This window comes from Trematomus bernacchii, unplaced genomic scaffold (genome assembly GCF_902827165.1).
Source record: "Trematomus bernacchii unplaced genomic scaffold, fTreBer1.1, whole genome shotgun sequence".
Classification (NCBI taxonomy): domain Eukaryota; kingdom Metazoa; phylum Chordata; class Actinopteri; order Perciformes; family Nototheniidae; genus Trematomus; species Trematomus bernacchii.
In genome coordinates, this window is record NW_022987840.1 from 2,338,826 (window position 1) to 2,359,176 (window position 20,351).

Here is a 20,351-nt window from a genome sequence, read left to right on the forward strand (position 1 = left end):
ATATTTAAAAACATGTTAGAATGCCTCCAACATTAAAGCCCTCGTCGTAAATGTCAATACTTTTTTTTAAATAATGTATATTGTAATGGAAAACACAGTGAGACACGGGGAGAGCTGGAACTTGATGGCAAACACTGATGGTTTATTATGAAGTTACGGCTGGAGAATTGACAAGACATGTGCTGCAGCAAGAAGTTGATACAGCGGTTGCCCGACCAATTCTGAAGATCTCTACCCCAGACCCATTTATCTGGTTCTGAGAGAATAATCAACATTCTGCATAACAAGATAAAACAGGCAAAGCATTATAACATCTCTATCAGCTGACGCCAACAGGCAGGAACAGGGAAACAAAACACTGAGAGCACAGCAGCCCAAAGTTGCAGGCCTGTGCTCAGAGAGGGCAGTAGCCTACAAACTGATAAACTGGGTCAAAGGGGTGGGCTTGGAAAATATTTCCCCAACATACATCTTCCAATGCATACTTTTATTTCACAACTCAGAAGTTTAAACACAATGTCTTTCTTTTTAATTGTAGGTTTCATGGGTTTTGGATTAAAGGTGGGGTAGGTAAATTTGAGAAACCGGCTCGAGATCGCTAGAATTTGAAAATACACAACCGGAGAAAATCTGCCACTTCCTTACAGAGCCCCTCCTCCAACACACACGAACGCGCACATGACCAATGAGGGCACAAGATAAGTGTGTGCCCCGATGGAAGGCTGACAGGCAGGTAGGCCATCCAGTTATTTTAGCCGGGCCGGGTAAAATGATTGGTCGTACTTTTTACAGTATTACGGCTTAAGATATTCATTGCTATCGGGATGTTAAGAGCATTCCATGGAATATAACAAAAAGTGTATCTCGAGCCGGTTTCTCAAACTTACCTACCCCACCTTTAAGCTCACCATTTTGGTACTTACTGATCAAAGGAGAGAAGCAGTGAAACGTATTGAAATCCAAACTGTATTTAACAATTGGCTGAACCTGTAAGGCAGGATAAGATAATGTAAACTCAGATTTTGATGTGAGAGTTCTGGGTCTCCTCTTCATCAGAGCTGCTCAAGTCTCTGGCGGCTCTCTGAGTCTTTGCCTTGAAGTTCACCTGTGAATAATTGATCTCTAATTCATCCTCACTGGTGTCTATGTCATCGTTCAATGGATTCTGAGATACAGCTGAGTGTGCTGTGCTGATGTTCTTGCAGTCCTCCAGCCTCTTTTCATTCTAGAAGAAAACACAGATATAGTCTAGCGTGATACGAGGAGGTGTACTGGCTCCAGATGTTGAACAGATGTGTACGAACGCAGTGGGGGAAACTGTTATTTGATGCTTGAGTGGCGGCTGAGGTTCAATGCTGAACCAGCTGCAAGCCTTCAGCAGTTTAACACATCAGCCTGCAGCTGGGAGTCTGTTACTGCCAGGTTTCTCTTTGAGCCTGAGCTCCCCCTGCTGGTCTGAGCGCAGCATTACAGCACAGGTGTACACTAAAACTACAACAGGGTGTGAACACAATACTAGCAACACCTGTCGATATAATGCGATCTAATATAACAATGCAACCATTTTATTAGACTGTGTGCTGCATCACTATTTCTGTCTAGTCTTGGATTGTTTTATACAGTATGGTCAGGTGTTTCCTCAAATATGTCCATATGCTGTATATTTGTTTTCAGAAATTACATTTTTATGAATTAAGTTATTTGGAAGTGTATATGGGTTTGATATGCAAACAAATGAAGGCATGCACTGTTCTGAATGCACTATTAAATGTTTATTCATAAAAATGTTGGTATTTTTTTCAATCAACATCTGTATTGCCAACTTAATAATAACAATGGCACACAAATATATTCTGATCATGGAGTCTTTTGAATATTTAGCTATTTTGCAATGTGCTGTTTAGCCTCTTGTACACACAGTAGGTTGTAAATAGTTGCATAATGTCCAGTCGTCCCTATTTTTAGTTATGGTTATTGTCGTCTCAAGATATGCGTCTGTTTTATCAATATTTTCACAATTAGTCATTGGTCCTGTGTCGTGTGCCTTATATTTGTATATCCTTGTTATTATACTCCTACAGGAGTATTTGTTGTAGAACTTTACATAACATTTCACAAAACACTGTTATTTTCTATATTTATTTATTTCCAACAAATATGTGAGCGAGCTTGCATCAAATCATGCACACGCACACACTCCTACATCCCTGACACCTGCGTAACTTATTACCTGTTTTTTGTTAAGTATTTTAACAATATCCACTATTTACTTGCAGTGCAGTGTGCACATCGCAACACAGTAATAAGCTGGTAGAAAAATAAACTCTCCTGTTAGAGAGTTGGTGCTTAAGATGATCTTCACTAAGATGCAGTTTTTACATGATCAAGAACAAACCAGATACAATGTGATTGTATATTTGGTTGTGATATAAATATTTATTTGCACCAGTCGTGGCACCTTTAGAGCGAATTTCCTGCTCTTTTGACATGCTTACTGTAACACATAAGAATAGTCAACATAAGGCTTTGACTTCATGTCTCAGACAATTAACCACATCTGTGTTTCTTGGTAACTGACATCAGTGCTGTTTTGAAAATCAGCGTACAATTTGTAACATTACGTTCTTGGTGTGATTCTAGAAAAATCCCAGCATAAGTACTTGTATGTCAAACACCAAGTATCTGTGTTTTAAGAATCAAACTGATTCACTTTTCCTTCATCGTGTTGTTCTCTGCGTAGCTCCTAAATGTGGCTGCTCAGGAAAGTTCAGAAATAGTTTCTGCTTCTTCAAAAACATCACACACAATGCCCACTGGCAACTAGTTTGGTAAAGCCTTTATACTTCACTTTGTTTTCACTTATATTTACTTCAACTTGACTGTTTAATTTATAACACTTTATGACTTCTACTGTTTGTGCATGCAAAGTATCACATTGTTGTTTCTTCCCTCTTTCTGCATTGCCTTTCATTTTGTTTCTCTTCACTTCCTCTTTGTTTCAAATTGACAAAATGATCTGATGAAACAGTTGAGTACTTGAGTGTGGAAACAAATGTCATTTTTGTTATCTTTTTTTGTTTATTGAATATGTAAATCAACAACTCACTTTTGAAAACACATTTATATTTCATTATAACATTCTGGTTTGGAACATTGTTCTGTGAATCCCTTAGGAAATGACTGATGGGACTTGCATTAATGTAGTAAAAAGATTCAAAACTCTATGGTGCTGAAGGCCACACCCCGGACACATCTTTCAAAAGCCATCAACACGCGACACCAGTCTGACATGACTCAGTTGTTGGACTATTACCACTGACCCTTCCATGCTGGTGAAACCTTTATTTGTTTCTTTATCCATTTCTGAAACATAGATCAGTACTGTATATACTACTACTACTAATGTATTTATTTCTTCTCTAGAAACAGAAAATATCGTATGCTGACCATCATTGTTGGCTGTAAGGTAAGATAATTGTTTTCTCAAAAAAGTCATACAATGTCAGGCTTTTTTTATCAGTTAATTCAGTCATTTTGTTACATATGTATATGTTGTTTGTTCGTGGTAAAAATAATTTACACACCTTTAAAGACATTTTGTAATTTTGTTTTATTACTTTCTACATAAAAGGTTTTGCAAAACATATGCAAAACATTTTAAATAGTTATCAGTATATGTATATATTATATTATTTCATATATATATTGCTTTCTGTTTGTAAGAATAATGTGCATACCTTTACAGAATTTCTATCAAAACAAATGCAAAATATTTTAAATAGTTATCATTAGTTAACATCTTCATGCTGGCTCCCTAATTTTATCTTTGAAAGGACGACATTATTTCCTCTTTTTAGTGATGAAACCAGTAACAGTAAGAGTACATTGCAATACAAGTTAAAGCAATAGTTTAAAAGTATGAATTTTATACATAACTAATACTTTTCAGTAGTATTCATTATGTTTTTTAAATAAGCAGCATTGCTTCTCTACTGTGTGAAACTTGATATTACTCAAACTGGGTTATTCTTTCAGCAACACATATCAAACGTCACATTTGATGATATTTACTTTGTGAAGTATGAAGTGAAGTTAATATAATTCCCCCCTATAAAACATGTATTCTTCTTTACTAGGGCTATTCATATTGTAGTAGGTAACTAGTAAATACAAATGAATAGATGTAATGTATGTTGTGTGTGTCTGCTCTGTGTGTGTGGTGCCTCTGTAGGAATACCAAGCTGACAGAAAAGCATGACGGGTGCTTTAAAGGTTTTCCTCCTTCTACTTCAAGGTAGGGTTTCCAACAATTGTATACCTTTCGATGTCTTTAGATTACTCACAAAAAGTGAAAAATATGCTTTTTTGTTTAAAGTTAAGGTTTTGTGTGTAAGTGCTGTTTATTTGGACAGGTTTGTTTTCCTTTAATTATGACAGTTTACATTTCTGCTTAATTGTTTTCTTTTTTTTCAAGATGAGCTACAGTGTAGAAATGGCAATGAAAATCTTACGACCCGAGCTCCTCCAACGATACGCCATATATAATAAAATACAATTTAAAAAATAGTGCAAAAAGTCTATATACATGTAAATAGAATATTATATATACAAGAACAGAATATGAAATTAAATAATGTACATTAAGACGAAGTTAAATATGGTTTATTGCGGTGATAACTAGTTAGATAAATAAGTAGATTGCAAGATGACAAACAGATGAATGTTTATCGAGGCACTTAACAGAGCTCAGGTGTTTAGTCTTATGTCCTGTGGGATAAAACTGTCCCTGAGTCTGGTAGTTGTTTGAATACTTATTTATTTTTTAACCTTGACGGATATTTAATTTATTGCTTTTATTTCACCTCAGGTAGCTTATGCGTGAAGTGGGAAATCACCATGCCACGGAGAATAGATGGACTAACTGGATCCTGTGTGAAGGTCCCCTGCACTTTCGACATCGACTCGCAGTTTGATGTAGATCTGGATAATTCCTGCAAAGCAATTTGGAAAAGAGGACGCCCGTTCGGAACATTTGTGTTTGATTCCAGCCTCACTGGAGATCAGGCAAGCAGAAACATTCTGCAAGGAAACCTCACAGGGAACCTGCAGAACAAGGAGTGCACCACCATCTTCTACAACATGCCACCGTCCCATTCTGACAACTACTACTTCAGGATTCATTGTAATAAGCTGAGGGCCACCTTTAAAACAGGAGTCCGTATCACCACTCAAAGTTTGTATTGTGTCTTTACATTTGTTCACTTTACACATCTTTTGGTTTCCCTCTTGTCATGTACTTGTTTTTTTTACTCCTCAGATTCACTGGACCAACCTACCATAACTCCATCTACACTGGAGGTAGAAGAGGGGGCTCTGGTGACGTTGAGCTGCACGGCTGTAGCTCCATGTCCCATCCTTCCCCCAGATCTGACTTGGACCCCCAGGATAGGTGACATTGAGGAGAAACATGAATCTGAATCCATGGTCTCTGTTATGAACTTCACCTCTTCTTACCTCCACAATGGACAGAACTTTTCGTGCACCGCTCTCTACAAACGACAAGCTGGCAACACCGACCTTCGGTTTGAAAAGTTTATGACCCTCCATGTTCTTTGTGAGTATGTTTCAGGCCTTTTCTTGTTGCTGAGTAGGATGTTGATTTAGTTCACATTTAATCATTCCCTTCATTTGATATAATGTGATGTTATGAAATGTTCCTCTGGGGACTCTGCAGAGTATTTGGATCAAGTTGTGTTAACTAAAACTGCAGACTTGATTATTTACTGGAAAAAAGGGGACACTAAACCAAAGTCATTTATGTGACTTGAGTTTATTCTTATTTTTATTATTTAAAGGTCTCCTATCTTGCAAAATGCACTTTTAGATGTCTTTAATACATGAATATAAGTATCTGAAAATACAACCCTCTCTCTTTTCCTCCTCACCCACATCTCTAAAAATAGGGGTACAACGGAACAGATCCAGATTTGCTACCGTTATTATGTAATATCGGAAATGTGGGCTGGCTTTACTTCCACGGCCCTATCAGAAATGTTGCCGTATCAGAAACAATGCGCAACGTTTTGGAAGTAATATGGTCTGTGTTTACATTAGCGGGCATCGCTAACACTCAGAGAGAGAGAGAGAGTAGTCTATGTGTAAAGAAGCAGGATATAAACATGTACTCACCTTGTGGCAAAACCGTTAGAGAAAAAGCATTTGAGTTCCATACTGTTTCAGAAATATTCCTTGATGTGGTTTGGAACATAATAAGGCAGCGTTTTTTTTTTTAAAGGTCCCATGTCATGCTTTTCCGGTTATTACCCGTCCCCTTGTGTTTTATGTAGCTTTTTATGCATGTAAACGGTCTGCAAGTACACCCTGTAGCGAGTAAAACTCTAACACAGAAAATACCTGTCTATGCTGCCCCAGAACGCCTCGTTGGAGATTTTTCTTTTTCCATTTTTTTCTTCCTGGGTCATAGTGACGTAAGGGGCTAAGTGACGTAACGGCACACACAAACACTCACTCAGCCTTATCTTTTCTCAGCCACAGCTCTGCGGATTTCTCAGCCTGAACTCAGCCTGACACAGCGAGACACAGCGAAACTCAGCCTGAGCACACACACAAACTCACAGCCAGGCTACGAGTGTGTGTGTGTGCTCAGGCCGAGTTCAGGCTGAGTTTCGCGTTGTCACGCTGTCTCGCAGACCCCACGCAGCAACCAGGAAAAGACACCAATAACTCAGCTCACACTGTCCGCTCCGCGAGCCTCAAAGGGCGGAGCAACGAGCCCCGCAACGTCCCGCCAACACGGCACCCAGACCCCAAGCAGCATTCTCATCTGTTTGTCATTACTGGTGTCATTTTCTGGTTGCTAACAAACGCCATTGTAACACATAATCACTGATGTTCCGCTGTAACGGTGGTGGACTCATCAGAACAGAATGGGCGAGCTGACCAATCAGAGCACAGTGGTCTCATAGGGAGGGGGGGTCAGGAGCTCCAACAAGGCGTGTAGGACAGAGAGTGAATACACATACTATACAGAGATGCTGTATGAGAAAACCAATGTGATTTTGGAACATTGAACAATGTAAATATATTCTAGTAGACCTCAACAATGGAATTATGATCAGTAGAAATGGCCATGTCATGGGACCTTTAACGCAACGGGCTCGGAATCAGCACTTCTCTAACTGGGCTGAAATAGAGGTGTATTATGGCGCGTTTCCACTACAGCGCGCAGCCCGGTTTAAGAGGGCTGTGACGTCAGCGGCCCGTCTTTGGTTGCGTTTCCACTTGGCCTAGTACCGGCCGGCGGGTCACAGTTTTTCTGGCCTCATAAAATCGTGGGTCCAGGGCCAGAGACAACGAGGCTGAGTCGGGCTGAGTATGCTAAACTAGAGAGAGCGTCGCTGGCAAGGGGACTACAACTACAACAAGATGGACATATTTGACCATGATTTAATTGTAATACACGTTTCAAAATGATGCCGAAGTAACAACATACTGATACCGGTTAGTAAAAACCATGAATTAATGCTTTGTCAAGTCTGCAGACAGACGGCAGGGGAAAAACCTTTTAAAATGCTTGTTTTCTAAATGGAGATTGGCTAAGCTAACGCAGTATATGCTCCGACCGTCCACACTCACAACAACGGCCTATACAGACATAAATAAAGCAGCGACTGTATTCACCATGACACAGGCAGTCTGTGGTTTGTACTTGTTTAACTTTTGTCTAGTTTCTGAACATATATGAGGAGCTGTGAGCTCTGAGTGCTAACAGCTAACGGCTGTGTTGTTTTTCTGGGGTCCTCTGAAGATCACGTCACGGCTCCGCCTACACTGCGTTACTATAGATACTGCCCCAGTTCCTAAACTGTAATGGAAATGCGCCATAAAGTGAGCCAGTCCTAACGAGGCCCAGCCATACCGAGCGGGGCCGAGCGAGGCCGTGTAGTGGAAACGCGCCATTAGGCTAGAATGGGTGATCTGTTTGGTATTTTGAGCAAAACACTTCATAGACATGTTTTTTTATATATATGAGACATATAATATAGATGCCTAAAAATAGTATAATAGGAGACCTTTTAAAGAAGTTTTTCACATTCTCCCAAAAGTTGGTAAGACTTGTATTGATTCATGAAGCCATCATAATGCTTTAATATTAACAACCTTGGTAGTGCACACAATAGGGTGCTTTGTACATTGGCATGCAGTACGGTATGTCTTTTTGACAAGTGCTACTGTATATGAGAACATTTGTTTCACTCTCACATTTGTCTGTGAAATATGTAGCTACAGCCAGAAGCTGGTTAGCGTAGCACAGCACAAAGACTGGCAACAAGTGGGAAAACTAGCCTGGCTCTGTCTAAAGGTAACAAAAACAGCTTACTAGATTTTCAATCATCTCTTCCAGATCCTCCAACGAACACATCAGTCAGCTACTCTGCTACAGTAAAAGAGGGCAGCTTGGTGAATCTGACCTGCAACGGCAATGCCAATCCAGCTGTGTACACTTGGTACAAAGTGAATGGAGGTCAGGAGACTGATGTGGGTTCGGGGAAAAGGTTTTCAACCACTGTCTCAGAAGTTGACAGACAATTTTACTGTAAAGTCAGTAACAGATACGGAACCCAGAACTCATCCATCACTCAGATAGACGTACAATGTAAGTCTGATTGAAAAACAGTCACACAGAGGATAAATATTGACCAGCAACATTTAAAAAGATATTTATTTTTGTTTTATTTAGTTCCTCCCAAGGAAACTACAATAATCATTGAGCCTAAAGGTCCACTTTTGGAGGGCAGCTCTGTTTCCCTGCTTTGTAAAAGCCGGGCCAACCCACCTGTGACCAACTACACCTGGTACAAAGGTGATGAAGAGGAAAAGGAGGCTGGATCATGTTTGGTTTTAAATGATGTCAAACCAAGCAGCAGTGGTGACTACTACTGTGCAGCAAAAAATGAGCATGGGGACCAAAATTCAACACTGATTCGGCTGGACATTCAGTGTAAGTTGATTTTCACAGTAAAGACATTGATTTACACTGTCAAGTTCAACAGACTGAATATGGCTCTACTGTATATCTGTGGTCACCCAAACATGGTCTCTGAGGCCAAGACTGACAGTAAATATGAGGAAAACACAGACACTCATCACCGAGGTCACAATATCCATCGATCCAGCAGAGCAATAGCCTATAGGCAAAACACAGAAGATCAACAAAATATATGACATAAAATGAACTTACCAAAGCTGAAGTAGATGGTTAACTTCATTCATTTTCTTTCCGTTTTACTGATTTTAATCGCTATACGCAGCTCTCTCTCGTCTCCTCTTCACAACTACACTTTTCGCGGCACACGTACTTACAGCCAATCAGCTCTCTGAATTATAAGATGACGTTTTGGTGGGGTTGCCAGCACTTTGCCCGACTTGTGATAATTTTTTTGCCGCACACAATGAATACAAAAAGACTCTGAGCATGCGCAGTGTAGTTTTCACAGTATATGTTCATTTCTACAGCGAGAGAGAGGGGCAGCCCAGAGCTTGCCCCACATCGCTCAACACGGCAATAGGCACACTGTGGACACTAATCAGAACAACACAGACTAAAACAGCAATGTAGAGACGAATCAGACGACTAAACATGATCTTTAACATATATTTTATACATATTTTTTATACATATTTTTGAATTATTATTTTAATTCATTTCTGCTGACAGTATGTGGGGCTGTGCCTAATGCCCTGCCCCTGATAACGAGTCGCCACTGTGTTATATACATATAATGCATATAATGGCACTGTTCTAGCGGTAAACACTGAAAAAATAACATGTCAAGCTATGTGCTGCATACATCAGAAACAATGTGTGACATGTTGTGGAAGTCATATGGTCTTTGTTTACATTAGCAAGCATACTCAGAGCTAACACTGTACTGGAGAGAATATGTGTAAAGAAGCCGGACATAAAAGGTACTGTCCTTGAGGTAAACCCACAAGAGAGAAAGCGTTTGAGCTCCATACTGTTTCAGAAATATTGCATAATATAGTTTGGAACATAATATGGCGTTTAATCAAGGCAGCGTTCAGCAGAGTTTCTGCAGTTAGACAGCCTTCTCTTGACAGAGCTCACCGCTTGCATGCAGACGCTCCGAAGGGGCGTGGCCAGCAGCAGCTCGGTTACATTTAAAGGGCCAGACCCAGAATCAGCACTTTTGTAACAGGGTTGAAATAGAGGGGTATGAGGCATGCTACAATGGGTGATCTGTTAGGTATTTTGAGCAAAACTCTAAAGACACATGTTTTGTATAGATATGGCCCTATAATATATTGTTCAAATATTCCATAATAGGTGAGCTTCAAATCATATGAGGATGTTGTGTTTGGTTTCTTTTCTTTTGTTTTATTATTAAGATGTTTTTCCAAACACAGAGAATGAAGTGGTTGTTGTCTCAGTTTTCTAAAAAAGGCAACTCAAAATGTAAATGTGTTTTTACATAGACTGTGATTCCCAAACTGTGCTTCTTGTACCATTGGTGGTAAGCAACTCCAACTGGCCTAAATCCTTATCTTAAAACCAAGACATTCTTTTTTATTTTGAAGTGACTGACATTGCATGAACTATTAACATCAGCTAAACACTATGCTTTTCAGATCTCCCTAAGAACACCTCGGTGTCTGTTGACCCCTCTGGTCCGGTGCAGGACGGCAACTCTGTAACTCTGACCTGCACAAGCATCGCCAATCCAGCAGCAGTGAACTTCACCTGGTTCAGAGTGGCTGGAATAGAGGAGAAGGTGATGGGCTCTGAGAGAGACCTCACCTTCAATGTGACCAAACTCTCAGAAGATCAGTATTACTGTGAAGCTCTGAATGTCCATGGACCTGGCACCTCAGAGCGTGTCAGCTTTGACGTCACATGTGAGATTAATACACTTGTTTAATTAAAGGCAATCCTTTGTTTCCATTAAACAAAATCAAATTACTTCTTTGTCTCAGTTCCTCCAGAGATCCTGTCTTCTTCCCGTTGCATCAAGATTTCATCCACGATCAGATGTTCCTGCTACAGCCAGGGGAACCCGCCTCCCTCCCTGGTTTGGAAGTTGGCCGGAGAGCCTGTCACTCACTCTGCTGCCATCCCAATCAGGGAAGAGTCCCTGGGGAACGTGGGCATGAAGAGCATCATCACCCTGTACGATCTGGACGAAGACACGCTCTCTCTAGTCTGCCTCAGCATCAACTCACTGGGTTCTGACAGTTTTGCTTTTAACATGTCGCTTAGCAAAGGTAGAGGAATTGCGAGATGGTGAATTTGTATTTGTTTGGTTTTTCTGCATAATCTGCCTCTCTGGTTTTAATGATCAATGTGTTTTGTGGGGACTTTTCAGGCCTCCACTTGTTGTCTTTTGGGATCGGTTTTGTAGTGGCAGCTCTGGGGATGCTGCTGGTGTGTGTACCGCTGCTGATAATCTACTACCGGTGAGAGACAACCTTTTTTCAAAGCTTGTTTAAAAAAAATTGTAAACACATTTTGAGGTTGTCATCAGGGGTGTAACTTGACTGGTGACCAGGCTGGCAGCACATTTAAGCAGTATAGCCTTGGCCACCTCAGAACATTGCTAAATATCACCATGAAATGAAAGACTTTAATATAAAATTATAATAAATGACTCGATATTGTTGTGTGTGTTACTTTTAGGAAAGGAAAAGTCATCTCTTCCTCGGACAAGGGAAAGGCGGAGACATGCAACCCTGTAGATACTAATGTGGTGAGTTCATGTTTTGCACATATCGGCAGATGCATTAAAACAGGAAGCTTCACTTCACGTAATTATATACTATGTCAAAAAGGCATTGTATGTTTAAAAACGTATATTCTTAAAACTCATGATATAGTATGTTCTACAAAGTCATTGTCATCTATAAAATGCCTTCAAAAGTATTTGTTTTGTATGCCATGACAAAATGTCAAAAATAATCAGTCAGTAATCCGTAAAGCATGCAGAACAAAGTGCTTTAGAACATGGTTCATATGAATAAAAACTGAAATATAATGCAAAGATAATAAAAAATAAGAAGTTAGTAAAACACAATAGATACAAGTTAAAGTATATAAAAAGCTAACATGAGATGAAAAAATGAAACCTAATTAATAATCATACTAATCATAATAATAGAAAAAAGAGCACCAAAGGTCATAAGTCCAACTTTAATTTGTGGAAAAAAGCCCTTAAAGAAGTCCGTCAGGTATGCCATACAAATGTAATAAGTTGCAGTATAGTATGTTATAAAAGTATTTCAGAATTAAGTGTCATAAAAATGTTCTAATTGATAATATAGTATGCCATGAAAAATGTGTAAAATGTCATAGTATTTTGTTCTAAAATAAATTCACCGTATAGTATTTCCGTATATATGTAAAAATAAAACATAGTATATTATGCCATAAAGATGTCTCATGGTATGACATACACAATGGAATTTAATTTTTAAAAAGTGGGCCATAGAATGTCAAAAACATAATTGAATGACATTTAAAAAAAGGAAACGATGAACGGCTGGTTTATTGGCAAACGAGCTTATTTCCCAAAAGTGTTCTGTTTAACAATGGGCCTTATTGTGCACTACTACCTCCTTTGCTACATCACTAAAGTAACTCTTTTGTTTCTGTAGATCAACTCTTCAAAAGTGGATGTGATTTATGCTAATAAAGCTTTTTTGGAAGAGAAAGAAGTAGCTGAGGAGGAACTCCATTACGTCAATGTGGACTTTGCTAAACTGCAGGCCCATTCAAAGGGTAAGCCTGGGGAAGGGGAGATTAGAGGCCTGGACTCAAAGACGGAGTATGCTGAGATCCGTCTGCAGTCCAGAGGAAGCATCGGAGGAGATGCAGAGGAAGAAGAGAACGTTTCTGACACTCAATTGGAACAAGAGAAGACACCTTAGTCTCATAGACCTTGAGGTGAAATGTTTATGGCTGACGTTTAAGGGAAATGTTAGTGAAACACAGCAATGTGCGCTTCAAACTGCTACAGGACTTCACCATATAAGCAGATCCCCGCTGAGATAAAACTGCAGAAGCGGTAGTAGAAACTGCTCTGCAAGCAACCTATTTAAAACGTAGTCACACTTGTTGCTTCAAGTTTAGTTCTGGACTTTTGTAACTGTACCCCTTTTTTTGTGTCCATAAGATGCATAGCAAAACAATATCACCATACAATGAATACATACTGTATAGCAGGTAGTTACCCTGGAATTTCCTCCTTTGAAATCATGACTTTTACTATATTTAATATTTGAATGCTATTTTGTCTTCCTGATTTTACATTAAAAACCTTTGCAAAGCGTGAAAGAAGCAGCTGGACATAGCTTGTCACACTTTTTTATAGATATTTATTTTTCCAAAATACAAAAACAAAGACATTTTGTTGGCAGTTATACAACAGCGGAATTCAAAACCCTTCCCTTCAAAGCCGCTGTGCTAGGGTTGGCACTGGTCTCTCCTAGACCTACACATAGCAGTCACTATGTACTGTAGTATATTCCCCTCAAAGCTGCAGGGTTTAAGGGGAATGGCTTTTGGGGCTGTTCCCTGGCCTTCACATCGCAGCCAGTTTCACTACTGTAGGTAGTACATTCCCCTCAAAGCCACGGTGTTTAAGGGGAATGGCCACGTGGCAGCTTCGCCAGGCCCTCAACTTATCAGACTAACATCACCAGCGTCAGGCTCTCAGTTCACACAGTTTTGGGGGGATGAGTATCCAATCTCCATGCAGTGTTGGGGGATAGTTATGTAATCATCACTCAATGTTCTATGTATATATGTGGAGTGATGAGGCACGAGCCTAGACGCCAAACAAAAATGATATGCTTCTTCTAATAAACATATCAAGAAACAAGTGACTTATCTGACTGATATGGGGCGAAGCCTGCAAGCTAGTTCAGGCAGTCAACTCGCCAATGATACATTAACACGTGACTCGCCTCGTCCCTCTTACAACCAACCATTCTCCTAAACATGCCACTCTATTTAAGCTGCCAGATCTGCCTGCCTCTGCCTCGCTAATGCTGCTGCTACTGCTGCGTTCATGTTGCTACTGCTCGCCTGCCCCAGCTTCCACCTGTAGGCTCTGGAATAGTTATCTATTCATCTCTCAATTCTCTATGTAAATCTGTGGAATGAAGAGGCCCGACGCCAAACTTAAACTATATGCTGCTTCTAATAAACATATCAAGAAACACGCGAGTTGTGTGACTGAAATAAGATTTAGACATAACAAAATGATCCCCAATGCTGTAATGTAATAAGCTGAGATATGTCGAAAGCAACCTTTTCTTCTGCTTCTGGGAAATTAATGACAGAACTTAAGAGTAGTAATAAAACAAAAAAGCTTAAAATGAACTATCGTTACAAAATATTTATCTTATATAATAATAATAATAATAATAAGGCTTTATTTATATATCACTTTTCATAAGGCAGGTGTAGCTCAAAGTGCTTTACAAAATGGCAAACATCACAAATTATATAAAATGTCTGATCAAAGATCCACCTCATCAGCTGATTCTGTACCTGGACCCATGACTCTGTGGATAAACTGTGACACGAGGAGGTGCACTGGCTCCAGATGTTGAACAGATGTGTACGAACGCAGTGGGGGAAACTGTTACTTGATGCTTGAGTGGCGGCTGAGGTTCAACGCTGAACCAGCTGCAAGCCTTCAGCAGTTTAACACATCAGCCTGCAGCTGGGAGTCTGTTCCTGCCAGGTTTCTCTTTGAGCCTGAGCTCCCCCTGCTGGTCTGAGCAACACCTGCCGATATGCCATCCAATATAACAATACATATATTTAGTTTAGTTTATTTATTTATAGTGTTGTGGACAGTCCCCATCGATGAACTGTCACAAAAACAGTAAATGGAGCAGCTTTAGCCGACATGGCTAATTTCCAGCTGTTGTCCCCGGCCAGATGGTAATAGACAAAATCACAATATATCAACAGCATTAGTTATAAAATAAAAAGGATGAAAGACAAGTGGATACAAGCGAAAGGATAAGAGAGGATAAAAGAGAACAATAAACAACACACGTTACTACATACAGTACATGTCACATATAGCACATCACAATCACATAACAGAAACGAGGGGCAACATCCATGATCGCAACATGCAACACAACATGTAACACACACGCCATACTCAACACAAACTAGTGTGTGCAGGTGTAGTTCTCAGTGAACCATGTTTTTAAAGGGCTCATGGCCATTTCCACTGATCATAATTCCATTGTTGAGGTATACTAAAATAGATTTATACTGTGCAATTTTCCAAACTCACATTGGTTTTGCATACAGCATCTCTGTAAAGTATGTGTATTCAGCAGTATTCACTCTCTCCACTAAACGGCTCGTTGGAGCTCTTGCCCCCCCCTCCCTGTGAGCCTAGTGTGCTCCGATTGGTCAGCTCGGCCACTCTGTTCTGATTAGTCAACCACCAGAGAGGCTCCGCCCATGTCTAACAGTGCTTTTTTCGGCTCGCTGTCAGCGGAACAACAGTCTTATAATGTTCTCGGTACTGCCGTATATTTTATACGCTAACTAACCGAACTGTACCTACAACTGTTGTTATAGAAGAGTAAGTTATTTTTACCTGTAATAAACTACTACTGTTTGATGAGAAATCAAATCATGGTTTGCTATATATGAATGATATGTTATAGGAGCAAATAATTCAGGGAAGAAAGGATAGGCCTACTAAGTATTTCCATCAAACTTTATTTTTAGAAATGTACAAAATGAACATGCGTAAATATACATAATATATACTCTGTATATCATCCATTCCTCCCCTTATAGGCGTTTTCGGCATCTTGCCTATCGCAGCTTTGTAAGCGGCTGCCGGGGCTTTTAGGACGAGGCATCAGAGTGGGTCATCCCGTGTGTGTGTTGTCCGCCAGATACGCCAGGAGTTTCCTGATCTGGCTGGACGAAATCAAATGCAAATCACAAAATATTAGAGAAACTTAGTTGTTTTAGATTCGTTAGTAGTAGTTGTATCTATCTAATCTATCTATCTAATCAACACAGTTAGCTTGAGGTAGCCTAGTTGTTTAGCTATGTAGCATACACGCTATGAACGGTAGCTTGGTAGCATACACGCCAGGAACGCCAACTATAATGTACTGACCGTACGGTAAATCACCCGGAGTATACTGTCTATGAGTATTTCGTGTGTGAATGCAGACATTCTCCTGCTATGAGATACATGTATGTAAGGCCATCTGCTGATATTAGAGTTGATATATGGAAACGCTAGCAGTCCGACACACGTTTACACATTTAAACAGTCGTGGTAGATACCTTGTTTGATAAATACACAAATAACAATGTAAACTTACAGGTTGTGTACCCGAATCTTCCCCTGCTCCAAACGATCCAAACAAACTAGGAATAGCATCGTCCTTCAGTTTCAAATGCTGTGCATATCCGGCCTCAAACTGGGCAATGTTTTGGAAGCTTTCGACTGTGAAATGCCGCGCACACAGTAACGTTCTTCGAACCTCTGAAGGAACAGTGTTAAACAGAAATTTCAACCACTGACTTCGTCGTGGTTCTTCCGTCGGTAGGACAAACAGCTCAGATTTCTCCTCACATTTCAGGAAACAGGTCCTTGGCATTGGCATGACTGGATCGATTGTGAACTGAACCAGAGCTTCCAACAGTAAATGTTAGGCTGGCAGAGGGTGTGGCCAGCACCGCTGTGTGTGGCCATAGCTCTTCGGGATTGGTCCATTTCGTTCCGGGTACCGCATGACATCATGCCGTACCCGGAACTAAATGGAAGACTCAAATGGGCAGTGACGTATCTCCAACGAGGCGTTTTGGGGAGGTATTTTCTGTGTTAGAGTTTTACTCGTTACAGGGTGTACTTTGAGGGTTTTGACTCTGCACACCGTTTACATGCATAAAAACCTTCATAACACACAAGGGGACGGGTAATAACCGGAAAAGCATGACATGGGCCCTTTAAGTGAGCTGTGAAGGTGGTATGTGTATGTATGTCTTTGATTTGAGTGGGTAGTGAGTTCCAGTTTTGTATTGCTGTGACCGAGAATGATGACTGACCATAAGTACTCTTCCTGAATGGGACTGATAGGTTGCGACGTGTGGAGCTTCTAGTGGTCAGTCTGGTGTTGTTACGATGAGTAACCAATGAGTTAAGAGGTGGAGGGGCTGTGTTGTGCAGGATTTTGTACACCAGAACGATGTTCCGATACTTTATTCAATCTTCCCAACTCAGGATGTTATGCTTGTTGAGGATGGTACAGTGATGGGAGCTGTTAGGTTTCTGGTCCAGTACTTTGAGGGTTTGTTTGTACAGGGTTGCTAGTGGCTTCAGTGTGGAGCTGTTAGTTTGCCCCCAGCTTGTGAGACAGTATGTTAGATGTGACATGATCATGGCATTCATGTATAATTTGGCAGCATTCAATGTCATTGTGTTTCTTATGTATTTAAAATTTGCTAGGCTAAACTTTACTCTTTGGGTCACTTTTTTGGCTTGTGTTTTGAATGTTAAATTAGAGTCAATAATGATTCCAAGGTACTTAACCTGAGGCACAATATCAATATTTTCACCTGAGATGCTTATATTTGACACAATGTTGCATTTTCTTTTTGTGAAAAACATTCCTACTGTTTTGTTTACATTACAGTGGACCTATCATGCTATATTTGAATGATATAGTGTAGGACCATACCTACAGTATATAAGGCATATTTATACTTTTTTTTTTCAAAATACCAAACAGATCATGCATTTTAGCCATGCCTCATTTCGCTCAATTTGACAATTTATAGCTCTGTTTTTGCATGGGTTGATTATGTGAGCAACAGCACCATCTAGAGGCCTGGCATATGTACTACAGCGTCTCCAGCGCTTTCGAACGGCAATGCCGTGGTTGTCTCCTCCTGATTGGTGGAGTTGGCCCAATAGCCGTAGCGCCACTTTCCTGACGTCAGGAAAGTGTTCAAATCTGGATCAGTTTTTATCAGATCCGTTGCAGCGCCTTTTTTAGAGATTTGGGTATGGAGGAAAATAGAGAGGGTTGTGTTTTCTGACACTTGGTGAGTTCCCTAGAACACCGGGGACACATATTCATGTATAAAAGACGTACAAAAGTGCATTTTGCATGATAGGTCCCCTTAAAGCTGAAGACAGGAGCGGTGTAGCCAGCTAGTGATCAGCACTGAAGCTGAGGTCAGTTTATCAGCAGCCTTTTGCTTTGTATTGGCATGCACATATATCACAGTGTCATCGGCATATAGCTGTGTTTCCACATCAGGACAGACAGATGGCAGGTCATTAATATATAGGGTAAAAAGAAGTGGACCAAGTATTGAACCTTGTGGTACTCCGGTGCTTAAGTCTAGAGCTGGAGAGAGTCGTAATTTGATTAGACTGTGTGCTGAGTCACTATTTCTGTTTAGTCTTGGATTGTTTCATAGGTCCATATCCTGTCTATTTGTTTTCATAAATTACATTTTAATGAATTAAGTCAGTTGGAAATGTACATGGGTTTGATATGCAAACAAATGAAGGCATACACTGTTATGAATCCACTATTAATAATAATAATAGCTTGCATTTATATAGCACCTTTCAAGGGACCCAAGGTCGCTGTACAGTAATAGGGCAAAAACAAACATAACAAAACAAAAGTCAGACAGACAAAACAACAGATCGATTAGGGGCCGAAAGCCTTGGCAAACAGATGGGTCTTGAGGGCCCTTTTGAAGGCGTCGAGTGTGGGGATGTTGCGAATCTCCGCAGGGAGAGCGTTCCAGAGGGTGGGGGCTGCCACACTGTAGGCTCTGTCCCCGAAGGTTCGCAGTTTGGTGCGGGGGGTGGTGAGCAGGCCAGAGTCTGAGGACCGCAGGTTCCGGGGTGGGGCATGTGGGTGAAGGATGTCCGATAGGTACTGGGGGGCAAGGGCATGGAGGGACTTGTAGGTGAGGAGGGGTATTTTGTAAGATATACGGGACTTGACCGGCAACCAGTGTAGGTGGATGAGGGTGGGAGTGATGTGCTGCCACGGCTTTGTGTGTGTGAGTACCCTAGCAGCACAGTTTTGGACATACTGGAGCCTGTCCAGGTTTTTTTTGGGAACCCCGAACAGGACACCATTGCAGTAGTCCAAGCGGGTGGTGACAAATGCATATATTAGGGTTTCGGCAACCGACTCCGAAAGTGACGGTCGGAGTCTGGCAATGTTCCTCGGGTGGAAAAAGGCCGATTTGGTAACAGATTTGACGTGGGAATGGAAGGAAAGGGTGGAGTCAAGGATGACACCCAGGTTGCGGGCTTCAGGAGATGGGGAGATGGAGCAGCCGTCGACCTCGAGGATGAAGTCACCAAACTTCTGGAGCAGGGCCTTGGGTGCCACAACCATGAGCTCTGTTTTCTTGCTGTTTAGTTTGAGATAGTTGGAAGACATCCATGTTTTGATGTCATGCAGGCAGTTGATGAGAGACTGAGGGGGGAGCTGGGAGGATGGAGTGGTGCTGAGATACAGTTGGGTATCATCAGCGTAACAGTGGAAATTGAGCCCATGATGTCGGATGATCTGGCCGAGGGGGAGCATGTAAATGGTGAACAGGAGGGGGGCCAAGCACAGAGCCCTGGGGTACACCGTGGTGGACTGGGGCCGGGGGTGAGTTTGAGCCACTGATGGAGACAAACTGTTTCCTGTTATGGAGGTAGGATGTGTATTAAATGTTTATTCATAAAAAGTGTGTTCTAATTGGCAATTTGTTCAACTTAATAATAACAATGGCACACACATATCTTAATTATCTTCCCATCATGCAGTCTTTGATTCATATTTAGCTATTTTGGCAATGTATATTTTAAGCGTAATACATATCTATCTTTATTTATTTCCAACAAATATGTGAGCGGGCTTGCATCAAATCATGCACACACACACACTCCCACATCCCTGAAACCTGCGTAACTTATTACCAGTTTTTTTTGTTAAGTATTTTAACGACGTCCACTATTTCCTTGCAGTGCAGTGTGCAAATCGCAACACCTTTTATGGATCTGGATCTGGTCTCTCTGTAGGAATATCAAGCTGACAGAAAAGCATGACGGGTGATTTCAAAGTTTTCCTCCTTCTACTTCAAGGTAGGGTTTCCAACAATTTAATGCCTAAAATAAAAAATAGTGCAAAATATGCTTTTTTGTTTAAAATTAAGGTTTTGTGTGTGTGTGCTGTTCATTTGGACGGGTTTGTTTTCTTTTAATTATGACAGTTTACATTTCTGCTTAATT

The 20,351-nt window shown here is 40.7% G+C and overlaps 1 protein-coding gene across 7 annotated transcripts in view; it reads left to right on the forward strand.

The window, feature by feature from the left end:
* Positions 1 to 3,211: 3,211 nt before the first annotated feature.
* Positions 3,212 to 20,351, forward strand: part of LOC117468590 (myelin-associated glycoprotein-like) — a 52,399-nt gene continuing 35,259 nt past the window's right edge. For 2 of the 7 annotated variants that reach the window (XM_034112805.1, XM_034112806.1), the window contains exons 1-6: positions 3,216 to 3,332; positions 3,424 to 3,466; positions 4,232 to 4,294; positions 4,868 to 5,233; positions 5,318 to 5,614; positions 8,426 to 8,677. In XM_034112805.1, coding sequence (XP_033968696.1) covers positions 4,255 to 4,294; positions 4,868 to 5,233; positions 5,318 to 5,614; positions 8,426 to 8,677 — 955 coding nt within the window. In that variant the 5' untranslated portion in view covers positions 3,216 to 3,332; positions 3,424 to 3,466; positions 4,232 to 4,254. Of the gene's footprint in view, positions 3,333 to 3,423; positions 3,467 to 4,231; positions 4,295 to 4,867; positions 5,234 to 5,317; positions 5,615 to 8,425; positions 8,678 to 8,761; positions 9,023 to 10,671; positions 10,939 to 11,016; positions 11,305 to 11,405; positions 11,497 to 11,716; positions 11,787 to 12,690; positions 13,376 to 20,351 lie in introns of those variants that run through there. The other 5 variants (XM_034112804.1, XM_034112808.1, XM_034112809.1 and 2 more) reach the window with 5 other exon arrangements.